The following is a 22,124-nucleotide window of genomic DNA, read 5'->3' on the forward strand; positions in this document are numbered from 1 at the left end:
TATATATATATATATATATGTATATATATATATATATATATGTATATATATATATATATATATATATATATATGTATATATATATATATGTATATATATATATATATATATATATATATATATATATATATGTATATATATATATGTATATATATATATATGTATATATATATATATATATATGTATATATATATATGTATATATATATATATATATATATATATATATATATATATGTATATATATATATATATATATATATACGAGGCTTACGAACCGAACAATACGTTTGAATGATACTAGCGCGTTTGGAAAATGCAGAAGGTTAAATTGTGGGAAGTATAATGTTTTCTCGGTGGAGCTACTGTGCTCAACCTGGCAACCCACCCAAAGTAACAGACAACGTGCTGTCTGACACGCCCACCACGGAAGAACAACACTGTACTCTCGTGAGACACGTGTATTCTGGGAGGCTATGCTAAACTAGCTTAGCAGGAAAACTTACAGAACCACACACGCTACAAACTCTCCCTGCAGCGTTTAGCTGTTTCCTACTGATTCAAACAGGGCTAAAGCAATCACCACACAATCCCCATTTCTCCAGACCATAATTCTTGCTTTGTAAAAGAAAACAGATACATGAATACGTGCATCACGGGATGCTTCATCATTAACGGACAATGCATATAGTCAAAATCAATGTAATTAACATAATGACAAGAAGAAACTCACAGGAAGCAGTCACATATGAACACAAAGCATGACAAATCATGGCTGTCAGCCAGGAAAACCGTTCGTACAAATCCTTTTCCTGGCTGGGTCAGAGCTGCTAGCTGTGGCGTTGACCGACCCTTTCTTACGATGTCCAGCTTGTCTGGAAATGTCCTTCTCCAGAAAGGTGTTGCCAGTAACTCCCAAATCCGTTTCTCCTTCAGCCATTGAGTGTTAAAAAAACAAAGCTACACCAAGCAAAACGCTAAAATGTCATGTCAATGTCATAACTTCTTACATATCTTTCAACTTGAATTCTTACTGCTACTAAGTTCTGCTAGCTTTCAGTTTCACAACAGTGAAAGAATACGCCCAACATGTCAAACTAAAGATCTGATTGGTTGAAGACTATGACAATCAACAATATTGTCCCCATTCACTTAAACTGCACATGGATTCACTGGTGAGTCTGCAGGCCTGGGGCCTCTCTTCTTACCTAGAGACACAGAGGTGAAATCTGATTGGATAAAAGCTCTACTTAAAACAAGCTGCACTGGAAGCAGAGCAACTGAGGAACACAGTAGCTGTGCAATGAGAAAATAAGATAATGGGTAAAAATAATTTGAATACATGTAGTGTGTTTATGAAAAATTATTAAATTATAAAATAGCTATAACTTAGGCCAGCAGAGAAGGCTTTGCTGGCCTAAGAAACCTGCCATGACTATAGCACTTCTCACAAAAACGATTTACTGTAGTGGTATAGAATCTCAACATCTATTGGATGGATTGCCATAAACTTTGGTTCAGTCGTTCACATTTCTCTCAGGATGAACTATCACTGAGTTTTCATCTAGCGCCATCATCGGGTCAAAATTGGGTGCAATGCCTGTGTTCATCTACCCAGAGTCAGTTTGGTACCATCCTTGCTGTGCAGATACATCTGCTCATTGAATTATGAGCAGATAAGATATTGTTTGTCAAGAGATAGTTCGATGCATAACTCCTGCTAAAACCATGCTAAAATGCACACGAGCTTTAGAGATGTTGGTAGGTGTACTTTTGATCTTGCGACAGCTATTTCCAGTCTTTAAACTAGGCTAGCCAAGGAGAGCATATAAGCATGTTTCCAAAAATGTGAAACTATTCCTTTTAATATGCTTTTTAGATGACATATCTTTGATAGAAATGATTTTACTACAGACAGTGTGTGACAGAAGAGGAGGGAGTATCCGGCTGCTGATTGGTTCTGCTGTGAACACACAGATCTTTGATTGATTTGTTCACTTTGCTGATCAATTTGTACGATTGGCTGCTTGCGGGGTTGCTCCAGTGTGTGATTGGTTAAACAGTTCCACACTCATACTTATATTATGTGAGTAACATCAAATAGTTTCACCCATTAAAAAATATGAATAGCATCGTTTTGGACTTATCTCACTGTGCTTTTAACATTCAGTGAATGAGGGATTTTATAAATCAACTCATTTTCTGCAGGCATATTTTCTCTCAAGTTTTTCAGTGTGTCCTGTGTGTAGTCTGACCGTTGTTACTTCACCTGAGGACACAGACTCAGTTCAGCTTGAGGAGACCTGACCGTCATACATCTGACACCAACTAGGCCTGTATTTATGAACCATTGGACAGTCAATGGCTGTGTAAGGTCAAGGGACTGGAGTGATTAGAGGGACGTTGGAACGCATTAACAAAGTCTCATGACTGACAACTAGCTGCCTTGTCATCATCCATCATAGCTCCCTGAGCTGGCCTCATCATTGTAGGAAGACGGGGGCTTTATTTATGCGAGGCGTAACACGTGCCCTCCCTGTCCAGGTGTGACGAGTGCCGGCTCTGCTATCACTTCGGGTGTCTGGACCCCCCGCTGAAGAAATCCCCCAAGCAGACGGGATACGGCTGGATCTGCCAGGAGTGTGACACATCCTCCTCCAAGGTGAGTGTGCACTGCATGTGTCTGTGTGTCAGAAAGCCACTGAGGGGATGGGGGAATAACTTGGCTGAATTAGCTACTGAACTATAGCTGCAAATACAGACAAAGCATGCATAGCTCCTTTTTTATTATCTGAACTAACTGAATTAGAATAAATATTGGATTTTATTTCAATATACCTGTGGTGGTTTCACAGACATTTTGCCCTCGTCTGTTGGTATGTCTGTTGTTCTTTTCATCGAGATATCGTAACAGTCACAAATTGGCAATATCTCCGACTCTAAATTACAACTGTGAGACTGACATAAAGGTTTTGTCTGTCTCCGTTGCTCATACAGTCTGAATGATGACCTGATCAAGGCATTGCAAGCTGTAGAGGAATGTACCAATTGCTGAAGTCATGCCTGTTTTTTTTCCATCACTGAAACTGGACTCACGAAAGAGAGACAGCTAATGCTTGTTAGATTATGTCCTTTTTGTAATGCAGGACTAACACAGCACCGAGCTGAGGAGCAACTCAGCAGGTGTTGAAATAGCACACACAAAAATCAAATGCCAGTGGGAATCAGTGCTAATTTTAGCAAGCAAGGCCGACTAGCTTCCATTTTCTGAGGGGAATACAAACTATCAGCACGATGGCTTCTAATGGTCACTGAAACTAGATACAGTGGGTAAGTCAGACGGTACTGATTGAGCACATTTACAATTTAAAGGAGGCACACTTTCAATTCAAACAAACCAAATTGTGAGAACAGAATTTATTTGTAAACATTGTTCACAGTGCAGCACTTGTTAAAGGTACTATGTGAAGCAATTTATGTGTTAATGGATTTGTACTGCCGATGTGTGAAAGGATTGTAACATAACTTAAAAAGAGACGTTCTCCGACTTTCTCGGTTGCATATAACGACTTGAGGACTGATTTATGTCTTTGAGCAGTTTTGCCTCAAAATCGTATGTCTTTCATGCGTGCTCTGGAGTGCCTTGCTTCTCTTCAGCTCCCGTACAGCGCCAATAGTGTGCAGCAAACGTAGCAAAATACTGTTTAAAGTGGAGAACGACGCCCAATTCCTCCAAACTCCAGGGGCTGATCTGGCTGGTACTTACTTTATGAGCTAATGTCAGGAAGCAACCAACGCCAGATCTATGCGTCGTGTACAAAATACTAATAACCTGAGAGGATATGTTAGTTGGCAAGCTTGCCAAATGACTTACTTGATCCATGATAATAATTTAATAATAATTGTAATTAATAACTAGCCTGATGTTCCTATAGTAAATTATGGTCCATTTAGAGTCAAATAGACCCTAAAGCGGAGTATGCTTTAGGGCGGGCTTACTGTGATTGACAGGTCGTTGCTGCTACCAGAGCTGTATTCGGTGTCTGTATGTCACTCTGCATTACAAATATGGTAGATTTCATTCATTCATTGGCTGCGAAAAAAAAATGTCAATGGCCGTAATCCAAGAGTGTGTTGGCGAAATTGCTGAACCCGAGGCTTTAAATCAGCAGTTCACAAAACAATGTGGGATGTTAGGATGACTACGTCCATTTCTTATATACAGTCTATGGATACAACGTGGGGGCAGCCAACTAGATAAATTCCATAGTACCTTTAAAGGTACCACTTTTGATGCCTTTAAGCGATGTTTGATGAGCAGGTCCTTGTCTTGTTTTTAATGGTATGATTAACTAGCACCTGTACAGGGATGCACATGTTGATGTGATACATGTTCCTACGGGTGGTTTGATCCCTTTCCACTCATTGACAGTTGGTGAAAGTAACAAAAAAACTATGGAGCAATGTGGCAGCAAAAGGCAAAAAATAAATATGTGGATGTGAACAATGCAGGTTTCAAGATATCCCCAAACTGACTTTCTAAATCTTTTATTAGGAGGGGAATCATTGTAACACATTGTCACATGTTAGACCTCAAGGATGTATATTTGTTCACAGGAATACTCCACAGGGTACCTTTAAGTTATGATTTTGAAAATTGGTCATTGTAAGAATACATTCCGTCTGACTTCCCCAAATATTTGTTGGAGGCCCAAAGCTAAAACTGTAGGCTATATTTGCCCATTAATGCAAAGCTATTTTCACTTTAAAATAAATAAATACAATACAGTACAGTGGCTCTCCATCTCAACAATAGATCCTCAACAGCAGAATAACATTTTCATGAATTTCTTTCATATAAAATTTTTTTTTTTCATTTAGTTCTTTGCTTGTTTTTATTCAATCATTTGCAATTAAGACAGCTCTTTACCCTCGCAAGACTACTGGAGGGGGATTTTGCTGCCTCTCAACCTAATTGATAAATGTGTACTCATTTCTATCCATCTAGAAACTTGTAATCTGTCCTGTTAGGCCCCATCTTTGTGGAATATGAGGGCTGATTGATGCTGGCGCACGAGAAATGAATTATAAAGCGCTATAGTGGAGATGCTTCATCACAGGAATAGAACATTGTCCAGAGAACCAGAAGGTTAAAGCTCTCTTTAAATGTTAAGTGTCCCCATGTAAAATTCTATTAAAATCAAATTTGTTTTGAAATGCACTACTAGTATTTCCTTAGTGCCATATACGGTTTGTTTTGACATTCTGTGTTGTATATACACACAAACCATACACACTTGATGGTCTGATCTGTGCTCTTTGGCATAACTGAGTCATAGTTGTCATATGAATGAAGAACACATGAAGAGAAGCTGAATAAGAGGATCAGTATCAGATGTGAACATCTGTCCTCTTATATCCAAAAAGGGATTTAGGGTTACTTCCAGCCCATTGGGATTCCACTCTAACTTCTAATGAAGCTCAGCACATTTCCTTTGCCCCGCATTTTCAGGCATGTTGACGAACTTGTATCCTTAGTTAGTTAGTTTCAGTTCGATTTTTGTCATAACATGGAATCCAATCAATTCAGTCGTTAAATTATATTTAGTTAGAAATATATATATATATACTTTTTTACTATCATCGGATTCTGGTTCCAGTCAATATTGTTTCTTACATTTCTTTTTTCCAACAGATCAAGTTATTGTGTCCTCAACACAAACAAAGCCAGTGGTAAATCATTGACATTGCTGCTATGATAAGACATGAAAACTAAAATGAACACTCTGATTTCATAGCCCCCCCACACTGATCCAACCCAAAAAGCAAAATACGAGCAGTACCAATTTTAACAGGATTGTCTCGTTTTTCTCCCACAAACTTTACCGGAATAAAATTAAAGATGCAATAATTACAAACCAATTCTACACACAGTGGCGTTAATAGTATCATATTCACAAAGGATACAGTGGAATTAAAGACTCTGCTTGTTTTTAAACCATAGAGACTGCATTGTTGAATAAACACCACCGTAAAATGTTATTGTTTGTTCTTTTTTTAACTGGTTTAACCTCTGAGGAGCATGAATGTGATGTCACGTCAGTTTAAATTTCAACAGATTCTTTTCATTTTATAAGGGGAAATTGAGTCGAAAGTGAGTCACCTAAAACATTAAGATTCATCATTTGTTTAATGGAAACAACTATTTTCATGGAAATTTGACCAAAAGTTTCAATCTTGTTTACAAAATTCTGAGTTTGATACCAAAGTAAACCCTCAAAATAGAAAGGGTACTTCCTCGTGGGATCATGAATAGCCACAGCAAATGTCATGGCCTGTTCAGGCTGTTAGTTTTGGAGATACCTTATAATACACCAACGTGGTCAAGGTGAGAAAATTTGACCTCACTGATGGATCAAAGTATTGGATCAACAAATCAACCAACCAATCCTTACGTTCTGGCAGTGGCGGGCCGTCAAAGCCTGCAAGGCCTTCTCTGCTGACCTAAACAGAATCACAAAGTTATAGCTATTTTATAATTTAAATACACTACATGTATTATAATTTATACAAATATTTTTCCCATTATCTTATTTTCTCATTGCACAGCTACTGTCTTCCTCAGTTGCTCTGCTTCCAGTGCAGCTTGTTTTAAGTAGAGCTTTTATCCAATCAGATTTCACCTCTGTGTCTCTAGGTAAGAAGAGAGGCCCCAGGCCTGCAGACTCACCAGTGCCTCCATGTGCAGTTTAAGTTGAATGGGGACGATATTGTTGATTGTCATAGTCATCAACCAATCAGATCTTTAGTTTGACATGTTGGGCGTATTCTTTGACGTGTCAGAGCCTGCTAGCTGGCCTAGCCATACGTGATTGGTCAGTGGGCTTGCGTGACATGTTGGGCGGTGACAATCCCAATATCTGCTGCCTCTGTGGAGCGGACATTTTCAGCCTCAAACGCATTAAAACCTATTCAAGAAATACATCTGGGGAGGCTAGACTGTCTTCACTGGCATCCATGAATCAAAAAGGACTTCTTACTGGAACTAAAACACACGGATGTACTGAACAACCGTGAGACTAAACTCTTTGTTAACAAAGAATGGAGGACTTTTTAAATAGTGAACAGCAGCTCTGGTAAGTGAACTGCTTTTGTTTTTACATCTGCAGTAGCTTTAATAATTAATGCTATAATAATTAATGCTTGTTTATATACTGTTATTTGTACAACTTGTTTTTATGAAGATTTTTGTTTGGTTTAATATGTGATAGGAACCATTGTTACGTCCAATGTTGCTCTGGGGACATATTTAGCCGGTGCCAGTGTTGGCAACTTGGCGACTTTCTCGATAAATCTGGCGACTTTCCAAACCCTCATGGTGAAAGCTACTAGCGACAAATCTAGTGACTTGTTCTGGTGTTGTTGGAGACTTTTCTGGTGTTTTGACATTAAAGCACGTACGTTCGTGAACGAGCAGCGGGTTCAGCCGTGAGCCCCTCCGCCGCCCCCCACAGAAGCCTCGCGCAGCAGTCCCAGCTGCAGTCAGAGCAGAGAGGAGACGCACTCTATTTATAGGTGTTGGCTTCATTTTGACACAAAACAAATAATAACCGTAGCTGTGTTTCAGCTGCAGGACAGCAGTGAAGGCCCAGGTATAAAATGCACGGCCCGCCACTGTGTTCTGGTTACACTGCAAATAACTCACTTCAGTAGAAGCCCATACAATTGACCATTTCAAGAATCTATTTCCTGTTTTGATGACAGCTTTAACCAGCTCCAGCTGCTTGTTGACCTTTGATGTGAATTTGCAAAGCCATCAGAACTTGTGTTCAGAAATGGAAGAATTAATTATTCTTCAACCTGCTTCGTACAATTATACACTGCCAAACTGCAAATTACAGCATCAGCGGTAATTGTGTTCAATATTAATTTAATTACTGTGTTGTTTGCATCTTCAAAAACTTCCGGTGCTCAGTGCTGGAAAATGTCATTCAACTGAACTAGGGATGACTGACAGACTGAGTGACTTTAGTGCCACAGCTTTCCCTCGCGTCGTGTCACCATATAAAAATGATCCCTTTGAGTGAAAGAGGAAAGGGCATCTCTAGTGATGAATCGGCATCAGCAGATTCCCTGAACAAAGATCGAAAAAGTTTGATTTGTGCATCCCTAAACTTAAGGTTAATGTGACAAAACTAAAGCTAAAAACTAGATCTATACGAAATCAACAAAAAACTTTTGTCATTGCCTTCCAAAATGATATCAGGGCTTTCTGATCTGGACCAGATAGCATTGTCCATCAGATGCCTTCCAGAACGATCCCTATGCCTGTTACAAGCCCTCAATATATGAGAGTTTTCTGATCTATAGAATTCAAATCCCCATTTCAAATGAAACCTATTCTAGACTGTATTTTCCTCTTTTATTGTTGATTTTACCCACATATTATACTTTTATGCTGCAGACTTTTAGCAGTAAAGACAAATAGTGAGTATTAAGCGGGTCTCTGTGGCTCTCTCTCCGCCTCTCTCTGGCACTCTCTGTGTCATCTTCCTCGTTCTGCCACCTCTTAGACTTTCGTTTCTCATTCCCTCTGGAGTATCTTGTCCCTATGAAGTTGCTGCCGTCCTCCTCCCCCTCCCTCCTACTTGTTAACATCAAATGAGAGAACCTCTTGCCTTCAGCTCTCTCTGCCCCAGAGCAGGTCGACATTTCACTTGTGACAGGAGAATAACGTTTGCTGTGTTGACGTGACAAATTAGTGTGAACGTTTTTTCTCTCCATTTCTTGAGCAAACAAAGATCACATGTGTTCAATAACTGTAAGCCTGTTCAAAGCCTTGGTTATTCCAATGTGTTTATATTCTACATTGGAAATATATGTAAGGGATCAATGGTTTCCGATTCTGAAGGATCTTAAATATTCGCTTTGAGTTCTTCCGGCACATTGAAGAGGCATATTTAAGCAACAAATGGGTGAAAGAAGCCAACACGTGTACGCCTTTTCTAATGTTGCAGGATCTACATTTTGAGAGGCAGTGAAGAATGTGACATTTTTGAGAGAGCATGGTGTACAGACCTTTTTAAGGCACAAGGTGCTCAGAGTGTCTCAGTAATAGCAAGTGTAGGGAGATAATTGACTCCACTAAGGGCATCTAAAAAGCACTCTGAGATGAGAGCTGTATTTAAGGAAAGTTTTATTATCTGCTTTTAAATGCCAAGTCATGCACCGTTTTTGCCTATGGGGGGGAGAATGTTTTTTTTAAATGCCAGCATTAAGTGCACAGTATTACCTGATCATTGCAACTGAGATATAGCTACTGGCAGAGATAGCGTATGGTCAACCCCTCTGCCTGGCAGTCTGCTACAAAGAATTGTACAGGATGTGATTTGAGCTCCCCGCAGACACTGCTCTTATCTGAGAGGAAAACGTATGACATCTGAAGGAAGAGGTATGCAGGAAGAGGCACAACATATCCCTCAGTATGTGATGCAGAGCACAGTTTTGGTTAAATGAAAGCCAACCTGTTTCTGTATTGCACTAAAGATTCAAGAGATTTGCTAGTAGGTATATAAGTATAACATGGACAGCTTACCTCTCTATTTGTATTGGTAGAGTTATAAACATTAAGGTCCGAGTCATACCAAGTGTCATCCATCCACATCATCCATACTATTAAAACATGTTCACACCGGCCTTGTTTAGTCCGGTTGAATCGAACCCTGGAGCGTTTGTTCCTTGGTGCGATTTGTTTGGGTTAGTGTGAGTACAGGACACATTCTGCAGCTGTTCTAACTCTGGAGTGGTTCATTTCAGGTGTGAACACCATTGTCATTTCATTGGTTTAAAAAAAACAAAAAAAATACTAATTAGCTAGCCAGTGCACCATGTGGTGCCTCCACCTCATTCCCTGCCGCAATGAGACCAATTTGCTGGTAGAAGAGCAGTCGAAGGCTCTGTAGTCTCCTAGCGGCAGGGAGTGACAGGCAAACCGTTTAGACCAAGTGCTGGCACTGGCAACCCACCCACTGTTCGGCTCACTTTCTGGAACCAGTGTAGTGTGGCGGAATTAGGAAGCTAGTTAGCTAACTAGCCAGTCACCTTATTGAGTAAAATGTACAACTTAATTCTTCATCCACACACTATTGTCCAAGGGGAGGTAAGCACATTGCCATAGCTAGATGAGTGACAACGTTTTTTGGCTCATTTTCTGTATGATTAGTTTAGCATGAAAGCATGGTGGCTAATTAGCCAGCTGCTAAATGACTCAAATTTAGCAAATTTGCTTTGTCCACACAGTCCTGTCACAGCTTGGGAAAGCACATCGCATGAGTTGAGGCAACTGTTGAGTCATATGAGGAGCTGTATGACCAATCGAATGACATTTCCACCACCTGACATTTGTTTACAATTTATAGACCGTTTCACTTTTGCCTTTGTGAACACAAACTGAACCAGTTGGAAAATTGACACAATGTATCATCCTCACATTGGTTTGATTCTGGAACCGGACCTTTAGGTGTGAAACGCGCCAAGAGTCTACAGCCATGCTAGCTGCTCTGTGAGGCGCTTCTTAGGCTCAGCTAAAGTCAGCATGCTAACATATTCTGATACCAAGTGGGTATAATGTCTACCATGTTCTCCATTTCAGTTTAGCGTGTTAGTATACTAATATTAGATTTTTAGCTCCAAACACAACATACAGCTGAGGCTGATGGCAATGCCATTCGTTTGTGATTGCAGTGGGTATTTGGGCAAGGTCAACCATATTGGACAAATTGAGACTTTGACCTGATGGTGTCTTGAGAAAAGATCATCAAAGTTATTACAATTCATCCTGAGAGGAACATGAATGTCTCTACCAAATACCATGACAATCAAACAGACATTTCATGGTGATGCTCGAGGAAAAGTCTGTGGATCACCAAAGTTATTTGGCTTCATTGTCTGAGAACCATGATTAAATGTACCAAATGTTTCTGCCAATTCATTGAGTAGATGTTGACATAATATGCAAACTGCCTTGTACTGCTCAAGGAAAAGTCAGAGGATCACCAAAGTCAGTGCATCCTATGGGAACCATATGTCTGTCCAAAAGTGTGTGTCAAACAATCCAGTAGATGGTTCACTGATTAAGTAAAAGCTTTGACAGGCTGGTGGCACTGGTGAGTATGCCACAATCAGGGGTACTGAAAATAGAATTGCTTTGGTATGGGTACTAAAATGTAGGTATTGTATCGGTATGGTATTGAAAATCATAAGCAAAATGCAAAATAATAATAATTAATCAGAATGTTGGAAATAATGTCAGGCTAGAATTATTGGGTGTTGGTACAGATAGTGCCACCTTGTGGCCATTTATAAACTGTTATGATCTTTGGATCTGGATCTAATGATCACCAGAATCCAGCCACAAGAAAGCATGCTTAAAGCTGTTTCAAATGTCTTTGTCTTGGCGGCAATTTGCAATTAAGCAGTTGATCAAACTGGCATTTCACCATTTTCATGCTAGCTTCCGGGAGTCACACCTCCGAGCTCATCGCAATTTTTGTGACAATTTCTTCTGTAACTGTTTTTCATGGATGGAGCTCCGTAGCCAGCCAGCTATAGGAAGATGACATTGCCGTTCTGAATCTGGTTACAGAAAGCCAGTGATCAATGATCACAACACCAAGGCTGTTTGAATCATTGGACAAATCCCAGGTTTGGTCAGTGCATCAAAGTAATAAAACCGTGTTATTAAAATCTGGCACATCCCAAACACATTGCCACGCAGTGTTGACACATATTCGGGATTTTCGTGTTATTTGTATTTTGTCTGTGTGATCAAAACCAAACACAAATGTACAACAAAGTTAATACTATACTACTATATTTCCTGCTTAATTAAGAAAACAAACTCTAAGACACAAGTGCTCTTTGATTTCTGTTATTCTCTTCTCCGGGACTCTGTGAAATCCTGATGAATAACAAAATGTCTTCTTGCTGATGATTTGTCCCGATGATGTGCTCGTATTGTTGAGATGTTTGTACAGCAGTAGTAATTACAGAGGAGCTGCTGGTTGACAGTGTTGCAGGCAAATGCAGGAGCTGAGCGTTGGTGCCATTGCATACGTTGTTTCTGCTGTGCGGAGGGGCAATAAAAGGCTTTATTAGACAGGCTTGAGTTCATTATAGACGCTGTGTTTCTCTCGGCCTGCTCGGCTTAGATAAACCCCGCTCTGACCAAGGCCACATCCCTCCCGCTGTCGCTGCAGGCCTTTGCTGAATTGATTTCAGTAGTAAAGTGACAGTGTCGCCTTAATATACGGATGGCCTTTAATTTAAGCCTGTTACCGTGCCAAGGGGCGCTTGTTTAAGGCTTTATTTACACCCTTGCAGCGCCGCCTGGCATGCTGGGCTCCACGCTGAATCACACCAGAAGATTTGGATAAAAGGTTTGAAATGCCAAAAGCTCTTAAAGTTGCCCAGGCAGTGTTTAAAGTACTCAACTGTGAACTTGTGTGGGATGCACTACTTTAGCTGCACTCAGACTTGTTGTCATCAAAAGGATTGCAACTGTTGGAATTACTGTCCGTAAAAGTTTCATTTTCCTCCCTTCCTCCACAGCCACAGGCCCACTCCTACACAGCAATCAGTTTGTATTTGAAGTTCTTTTACGACCTCGGAGTATATTCAGCCCTCCATATGTGTACATGGCAGTTATGTGTTTAAGGATAGTCTTTGCCTATTTTCACTACTGGGTGTTTATGAAGCAAATAGACCGTAAGTGTTTGTCTTTTTTGATGGTTTTTTAGCAGCTGATGTTCGTTTCTATGTCATTCCCAATTCAGAGGAAGATTACCTTTACATGCTGCGCCATCAATCAGAAGCTCTATCGCTTGACCTGTGAAAGACTGTAATTAAGTTAGCCTAATTAACTTAATGAAGTGGCACGCTTGGCTGCCTTTACTATATTGAGTAAATTGAAAGGAAAATAGGCATCATTACTCATCAGATGTTATGGTATTTAGAGTGAAGCAGAGGGAACACTTTTTTTTACCAACTCCTCAGCCAGTGGGTGTCTTATCTTAGTGCAAAAATCTAACCTTTAGCCTGCTTTTATTTTCTCAATGAGGCATTTTTCATTAGTATTCTGATTGGTTTAATCAGTATCATTGGTGCTTTTATGGAATGGAGACAAAACCCGGAGAGCGATCTGAATTTGTTGCTCTCTACATTCTCTTATCTGTATTCAAGTGTGATCTTAATGCCGTAAGGACCGCGCGATCAATAAGCCCGACAGTCGGGGCTTTTACTCAGGCGTATGAAGTGCTTAAAGCATGAGAACCTCATCAATGACGGTTGTCTTTTAGTCATGGCCAAAGTTTAACCACAGTTTAATGTGATTTAAAGGCAAGCCGGGGGCAGCTAAACTAGCCTGCAGGGAGCACGGGACACGGTCAAGGGTGGCCGTGCGGGACGGCGAAGACGAAGAGAAAATCAATGGCTAGGAGTCACCTCAATCACTTTAACTAGGCGCTACAGATGCCTGTGCCCCTCTCAGGGGCCAATTTGCGGAGTAAACAGGAGTGTGTGATTGCTGCCGTGGTCCCCAGCGGCCCCGGCTGTCCATTTCTCTGAACCTGGCTCATTCTAACAACCCTCTTAGCGGTGAGCATACATGAGGCCACTTTTCGGACCCCCTCAGTATTTCATGGCCATAAACAGTGTAACAGTCAGTTTTTCTTTATCGCCCTTCGTTAAGATAGCATTCCAACAAGTCCCTGACTCCTGCTGCGTGGGCAGAAAGCATTCTATATCCTCCATTACATATTCAAAATAAACTTTAGTTTAACATCTTTTTGTGAACACGCCACAGTTGAACAAAGGGGTAAGTTGTGGCCTGAAGTTGTGTTAAGTAATGAGCGTAGCACTAATAGACATAAGACTAGAAAGATACTGTTATATGTTGATGCTTTCCTTGTTTAAATGCATTCATCTGAATGAGACCAATTTGCTTTTCCTTACAAATGATCTCGGGCCGGACAGACACTGGCTTGTAGAGAGCATATTAACCAGACAACAGAAGTTTTGTCTCGGCCTGCTGTAAACCTTCTCACGGAACTAACGTTAATTAATCTACAGCTGGTAAAATCTGCCGTCTGCAATGTTTGTCACATTAACCATCAAAAGTGACAGTCAGCGGCTAAATCGGCTAACAATGACGAAATGAAAATGAGTATTCTGTACATTGTAAATTGCTCTTTGTTAATAATAAAGACACAGAAGAGACTAAGTATTTGTCAGGGATTTGTTAAAGTTGGAGCTTAAATAACGTATGCTGGTATTTTACCGAATCTGACCCCCCCCCCCCCCCCCCCCCCCCCCCCCCCCGGTGTCGATGCAGAAGGTGTGAAGGGGTTCAGGTTTATGAAGGGCTTTATATGTGATGAGAAGAATCTTGAACTTTCATGACTAATCCAGTGTTTCCCATCAATCAACTGAAGTCAAATGTCACGAAAGCACATTTTGAGAAGTCTCTTGTTGTATCACGCTAAAGAGAGATTGATTTAGAATGAAAATGTAATCACTCATAAATAAAAAAAATACAACTTAACTAAATTTAAAATATATAAATGTAAAATAGTTTATAGTTAAAGGAATAGTTCAACATTTTGTAACGTATGCTAATTAGCTTTTTGTATGACAGTAAGACAATGTTATCAGTTCCATGTTTGTGCATCAAATACAGTAGAGTCAGGACAGGGTTAGCCTAGCTTAGCTTAAACATCATCTGTGGTTTTAGGTTTTAGATGTTTTCTTTGTGGGAAGCCGGTGAGGGATCATGTTCTTGTTCCTGGACGTTGTGATCGGGGGGAACAGTGTTAACGTCTATTCACCCTAGAAAACTTCAAAAATGCATCAAGCCCACCAATTGAAATGTACTTGTCCATCCATCCATCCATTTTCCTCCGCTTATCCGGGGTCGGGTCGCGGTGGCAGCAGGCCAAGCAGGCTGACCCAGATGTACTTGTGTCACATCTAATGATGTTTCACAGGTATGGACACAAACGCAGGTTGAATTAATTTAATGTTTCATGATGGATGTATAATTCTACAGAGCGTGTGGTGGTACAGCACAGGGGAGTCACTAGCGTTTTGCCTATATAGTGTTGTGCACAAGTCATTGATATTTATGTATGTATAGTGAAGTTTTTGGGGGAACCCGCATCATATATTCAGTGTAGAACTCATTGAGCCCTATAAAGTACTTAGTCTGAAGTCTCGTACTCTTTGGTTCCATTATACAAAACATATTTTTATGTTGTGTGTTCCCAGTGTTGTTCAGAGATAAAGCAGAGATACACAACCACTTATCCCACAGTGCCCGAGCACTCAGACCTATTTATGATCCTCTGCTTTATTCTAAAGGCTTCAAATTGGAAACAGAGAAAAAGCAGCTCTCTGTTTCCCGACCGTATATCCTCTTCCGGGAGATTCTGTAGTTCTCTGACGAAGCGATAAAAAAGAAAAACCTGCTTGTGAATTTTTACCTCTGATCAAATTAGGCGTCGCCTGGTACGTCTTCCTTGGTATCGGTCATGCCTCACTAAAATGGAAATACCTTTCTTGGAGAGAGAGAGAGAAAAAAGGGACATTAAAGAATGCCCTTTGTAATAAATGAAACGGGAATTGCAAATATGCACAGTCATGAAATTTAATTGTGCTCTCTGGTGACTGGTTTGTGGGTGCTGAGGAGCGTGGGTGCAGGAGGAGCGCTGGGGGCAGAGGTGGTTAAATGTAGCGCGTAACGCACTGCCTGAACAGGCTAATGAAGCCGCTGTTTATGACCCACTGCAATTGTGTCATCTCTTGAATGGCAACAAGATGCCAGTGCACACACAGAGAGGCACTCAAACACATACATGGAGCTGCTCACACACACACACACACACAACGTGGTGTTGTCTTCGGTAGAATGTATTAATATGTTAATGTTTTTTGGGGGGCTGAGAAGAGGCCACATACCTACAGTACAATGTAACATTCTAACAGTATACCACCTTAGAGTCCGTTGGAACGACTTTATAATGTCAATGAAAAGAGACGCAGAAATCCAAGCATAATAAAAATACAATGTAAATACAATGAGACATGAAGCAACTGTTTGTGCCATTATAGCTGATAAAACTAGGGAGCAGACTTATGTACATGGCCAATAATAAAAATATACATTAGACAGTGTTATGGAGCCAAATCCAGGTCAATACTTTGAATTTGAAAATATAAAATCTGAAAGTGAAAAATATAAGACCTCAAATATAAAAATATGTATTCACAAAAATTCCAGAACTGAATCAAAATGATATTCAACCCAAAAAAACTTTCAGGTTAAAATGTTTTCAAATGATGAAAACTATTGACCTGGATTTGGCTCCATACATTGTGAAATAAACTACGGAAGCATGTTAATTAACTCATGTTAATTGGCATGATTTGAGAGGAACTTATAAAAATATAAAAACTAATTCACAAAGTATTCCCCCAGTTACAGATGTAATTAGAAGGATTGGTTTTCAAACACGACTTGAATGCATTATTGTATATCTCTTAAACTACATAATGACGACATGGACAGTAGATCAGTCTGTTTTAACTTGGCATTTTGAAATATGAATCCAGTTTGTACTGTTTACACGACTGAGATGTAAATACATGATGTGTTTGGTATTGAGCTTTAAGAAAAAATGTAAACATGATCAGTAAATCAGTCAGGCAATAGTCTGTCAATAGTTTCACAGTTTTACTTTTATTATTGCTGTTATCAAACGTCATAGCACACATCTGAAGAAGAAAACTGAGCAGCATAAACTGTAGGAGGTTTAAATAATCATGTATTCAGGAATATCTCAATATATAAACAACAAATGTAAACATTGCTACAGTGAATACAAATAAAGTCCAATAAAACTAAAATAAGAAAATAACTTTTTGTAATAAAGAGTTGAGTTATAATAAATTATCACATTACTTTAGAATATTTTGCTTATATAAGTTTTATTATTTTATTTCCTAATCATTTTTTACAATTTGGAATTCCATATTTCTGTATTTTTTGAAAAACATGAGATGATCTCAAAGAATACCCCCAAAAAGTACTTTATTATTGTGACATGGAGCAGACATGACTAAGTGAACCTTGAGTCCAGATCATTTTTGTCAGATTACTGTTTCACAGGCCAAGAAAGAACGTTGACGCTGTGGCCTGTTATTGTTAGTTAATCACTGCTTGAGTGTGTACCAGTCGTTGTTGTTGAGGTTATATTCTCACAATGATCATTTAAGCCCATCTTAATCTTTTTTGAGCTTTTCAAATAATATATGTCATTAAACAGACTTTTTAAACAAACTAGCGTTTAATTAGTTTTGCAACATGACAAATGTTAAATCCAACTCTGATTATTTTAGACAAAGGTTAAACTAGTGTAACTGAATTCATATTAAAAGCTTGACGGTTGTGCTTTCCCACAAAAACGCACAGAAATGTGCGGTTATCTGGGCTGCTGAACATTCATCTCACTGTGTGAGGGATAGTGAATCCATCAAAGGTGAGAGGACACCATGAAGCAGAGCCTCTTCTGCATTGTGCAGCATTAGACACACTCATAAATAAATACGATGTAAGCAGAAAACAAGATAAGAAAATCAGTCCCTCTAATTAACTGCTAATTCGTTTGAGGACTGCAGAAGTTTGATAAAGAAAGGCAAAGCTTATTAAAGGACATGCTGTGTGGTACATTATGATTCCTTTAAAAATGTAATCCACGTTTATGAGCTTGATTGCATAGGGTTTGTGGTGCGCATATCTGTGTGTGTTATTGTTGATGGTGCGAGCAGCGGGGGATGTGAGGCTGAGCAATGTGAACGCCGGACTGCTCTTCATCGCCCCTACGGCTGAGTCTGAGCGGTCCTCCTCCTCTCCCCACATCACATGACAGAGACGACGCTCTGCTCCTGCCCTTTAAAACGCCACCCCCGACTCAAATGAAAAATGTGGCATTTCATTATCATATATGTATATGTTATTGCCAGAGGGCCTGCCAGTCTATGGAAAGCGAGCGGTGAAACCCCCCCCCCTCCCCTTCTCCTCTCCCTTGTTTCCCCAGAGGGAATGGATGGAGATATCCCACAATGCTAGAGCCCATCAGCTCCTGCAGGTCCATCGGAGGGGGAGGGGGGGCTTCTGCCTCTTCACTTCACACAAAGCAAACGTCTCGAGCAGGGGCCGCTGATGCAAAACGTAGCTCCGTACCTCAAACTCTGTAGTCCACCGTTCCCTCTGTCCCATTTCTCTGGATCAGTGGAGGAGCAGTGCTTTAAAACGGGCCACAAATATTCAAACCGCAGATAATATTAGGGATGCAATGATAGATGTAGCTATGTTATTGTCTAAAAACAGGATCTTTGATGTGTCATTGATGTAATGGATATGATGCAGTTTGACACATCACAAGGAGGGATTGTAAACCAACACCGTATTGTTCATTATCTTAGTATTAACCGTATTATCAATCCAGTAATTACAGAGTATTTTTAGTTGTCAAAGCTGCTCCAACCAATGTGTAGATCCGTCAAGTGAAAGGAAAATGTAAATGTAAAGAGGAGATGCTTCATAAATGCACATTGATTTAACAACATATTTCACCATAAGAATTAGACATTTATACATATTTTCGTAAGTGGAAAATTCTGTCTTTATTCCCTATATATGTTCATAGATTTATAAACTTGCCATTTTGCCATGGAAAATTAATTTGAACGATTTTAGCACAAGGGTAACATGTAACACATGGGTAACACATAAGATGTGACATTTTTTTATAAAGCAATGTTTTTATCTTGATAATGAATCAAATGACTGTGTGTAATGTGAAAGGGACGCTCATCCTGACAAACCCAGCGTATAGCTCTGCACTTCCTTTCCACACTACAGGACCTCTGAGCATCTTTTCAGCTCATTGTTTGGTTTTTTCAGCTTGCAGTATTTACTGTAGTGTTTAGTCTCACAGCTCTCATCACCTTTGTGTCCATCGGCAGCAGGCCACAGCTTTTTCTCAGGAGTCTTGGTGGAGACCCAAACAGCTAAAATAGAAAGAAAATTGGACTGTATCAGGGGTGGGCAGTTATTTTTCCTTGGGGGGCCACATGAGAAATTGATAAGGCTGACATGGCCCGTCAAAAAACAGTCAAAGTGAAAGCGTAGTCAGAAGTGTGCTGTAGAGGGCTATGCTAATAATAGCATAGTCGGAAGTGTGCTGTAGGGGGCTATGCTAATACTATCATAGTCAGAAGTGTGCTGTAGGGGGCTATGCTAATAATAGCATAGTCAGAAGTGTGCTGTAGGGGGCTATGCTAATACTATCATAGTCAGAAGTGTGCTGTAGGGGGCTATGCTAATAATAGCATAGTCAGAAGTGTGCTGTAGGGGGCTATGCTAATAATAGCATAGTCGGAAGTGTGCTGTAGAGGGCTATGCTAATAATAGCATAGTCGGAAGTGTGCTGTAGAGGGCTATGCTAATATAGTGCACACTGGTAATGTACGTAGATGTCTTTGGGTTAATAGCTAGCTAACACAGCGATGCAATTCTACTGTTGGCCACTCTTTCTGAATTGCCATGTGATGGAATTGTGGGCTGATTATACATTTTTTTGTCAGGGTCCAAAGCTTAAAGTTGTACAGTATGTCCCGGATACGGTTTGCAACAATAGTAGCAGCAACAGTAGAAGAAGAACTACGTAAACAACATGGATGTACAGCATTGAGTGAATAAAGTTACATTGTAATGTTAGAGGTACACCAATAAACACAGCACTAACCCCTGTCCGAATAAACAATATGACTGTTTTTGTGAGATTTTATTTAACAACAGCAGGACTCCAAATGAATACTAAAGTTGCTGTGCGTCTGTTGGATGTGCAAATAGGGATTAATTTGCTGACACAATTTCCCACATTTATCAGGCGATACGTCACAATGCGTTGTGGTTACAGCTTTTTCTGATGCCCCAACGTGGCCACGAAGTCGGGGAATGCAGCTTTAAATAATGCTCCCGCTCTCAAAGAGGTTTAGCTCATCTTTTAATTGCGTCACAGATATTTCAGTTACAGATTAATAACGCTATGACACATGTAATGACACAGTATGTGCTCCCCAAACAACTCTTAAGATACACCCAGGTAACGCGTGCTTTTCAAATATGAAGCTCGTCCTCTCCATCTCCCTGACACTTTAAATTGCAGGCTGCACAGGCCATTTCTGTAGACTCACTCCATAAGCCTGACTAAAAGGGCAGATGAATGAGGAGTGGGCCCTAACGGAAGGCAATCTTAAACTGTAGTATCACTCCCAGCACAGCATTTCACTGAGATTCAAAGAAACACGAAAAACTGATGAAGATTTGGGGCTGTGTCTCTCCCCGCTTCTGCCATCCCCTTCAGACTGGGTGGGGGGGGGGGGGGGGGGCAGACAGACAGCAGGATAATACCAGCAACAGTGCTGCGCCAACACCCTCAGGCAGACACAGGTGTGACGGGTGGCTGAGGGGTTAGAGCGGGGAGGATAAAGAGCACATGAGAAATCCTGAGAAGGCTCTGAGTGTCCAGGGGGACCAGTGTCACCCGGCTCCCCAGGGACACACACTAAATCAGTGCGGTAGGCATGGGGAGGTACATCTCTGGCTTTATGAGATAGTTAGCATGCGCTGGCCCCTCCCCTCTCTTGTTTCCCATTTAAGAGCTGACTGGCCCCCCCGATAACGGATGGCGCCACAGGTAATTGGAAAATTGGCAGGCATGTCAGGGAGATTTGGTGGATGGCATGGGTCTATACGACGGCGGGGTTCATGAGGTGTCACCCCACAGCTAGATTTATATCAGCCCCATGGACTGGCACCAGAAAGTATCCGGAGTTCAGGAAAAAGTAGCACATTTTTCTTCAGGTTGTGACTGCATATCAAGACGGCTCCAGAGGCACGGACAAGGTTCCTGTTAGTAAAGAGATAATATATGAGCCGTCCTTTGCATTAACCCTAAACTAAATTTACTGTTTCTACACATGCCTTAACAACTGCTGCAAGTAGCTCCACACATCCTACACTCTGATTTATTTGCAGCTCATTTTCATCTTCTGTGACAATTTAAATTCCAATCTGCATCATCAAACGATGGTTTACATGATAGAATCCCAGACGTATTTCTTTACTAAAGACTCGCCAGGAATTGTCATTTCACCGGTCAAGAATATCCAGTGAATTCCATCCACAGTGCAGGAAAGGGGAAGATGTAAGGGCTGTGAAATGTTTTTACCGTTTTAAACAGTCTCCCTGAATTTTAACAATTTATGTTCAAGTGCTTGTGGATTAGGTTTGGGCAATATGTTCACATTTTCCAACTGGCCACCATCAGCCCAACTAACCGGCGATTGCCAATATATTTATGCAGATGTGTGCGCAGTAAAGCTAAAAATAAATATTGTTAAATTATAACATTATCATGTGTTCAAATGTAATTTTGTAAAATGTAGTTTGTTTTTAAAAACTTGAACAAACACGGCAGGAAATGTTTTCACAGCAATATAAAATAGATATTAAAGAGTTGTTACCTGTTCAACTTCCTAAATAGAAATATTGCGATTAATCATCGTGAAAGCTGTGAAACTGTGATATACCTTCTGACAATAACTGTGATATAAAAGTTTTCATATAATGACATTTTGGAAGTGAGGGTAAGGCAATAACGTCAGTTGTCAATCTACATTGTCCACATCCATAATATTAACAGGTGTCAGATAAGAGCAAATACTACACTATACATAGTACTACTATACATAGTGCAGGTGTAAACAAACAAAAGCATGATTCTAACTCAAACACGCTGTCAGTCTTCTCGTTGCCTCGCCAAGATTGGCTGAATTTAATTCTTTCTTTGACTGTAGTTAAGAATGATGAAGAGCAAAACATGGTCATAAAGACTCCATTACTGACACGTGTTGTGAAAATGAAATGAACTGGGACATAAGGAAGTGTACAATTTCAGGCTTGGTTTACATTCTTCCGGGGTTCTACAGCTTTTGAATCGGTT

The 22,124-nt window shown here is 40.2% G+C and overlaps 1 protein-coding gene across 1 annotated transcript in view; it reads left to right on the forward strand.

Annotated features, from left to right (window-relative positions):
- phf14 (PHD finger protein 14) overlaps positions 1–22,124 on the forward strand; it is a 90,871-nt gene that overhangs the window by 63,918 nt on the left and 4,829 nt on the right. Inside the window, exon 17 of the mRNA XM_079176225.1 lies at positions 2,545–2,662. Coding sequence (XP_079032351.1) covers positions 2,545–2,662 — 118 coding nt within the window. The remainder of the gene's footprint in view (positions 1–2,544; positions 2,663–22,124) is intronic.

Source organism: Pholis gunnellus (assembly GCF_910591455.1).
Source record: "Pholis gunnellus genome assembly, chromosome: 16".
NCBI classification, from domain to species: domain Eukaryota; kingdom Metazoa; phylum Chordata; class Actinopteri; order Perciformes; family Pholidae; genus Pholis; species Pholis gunnellus.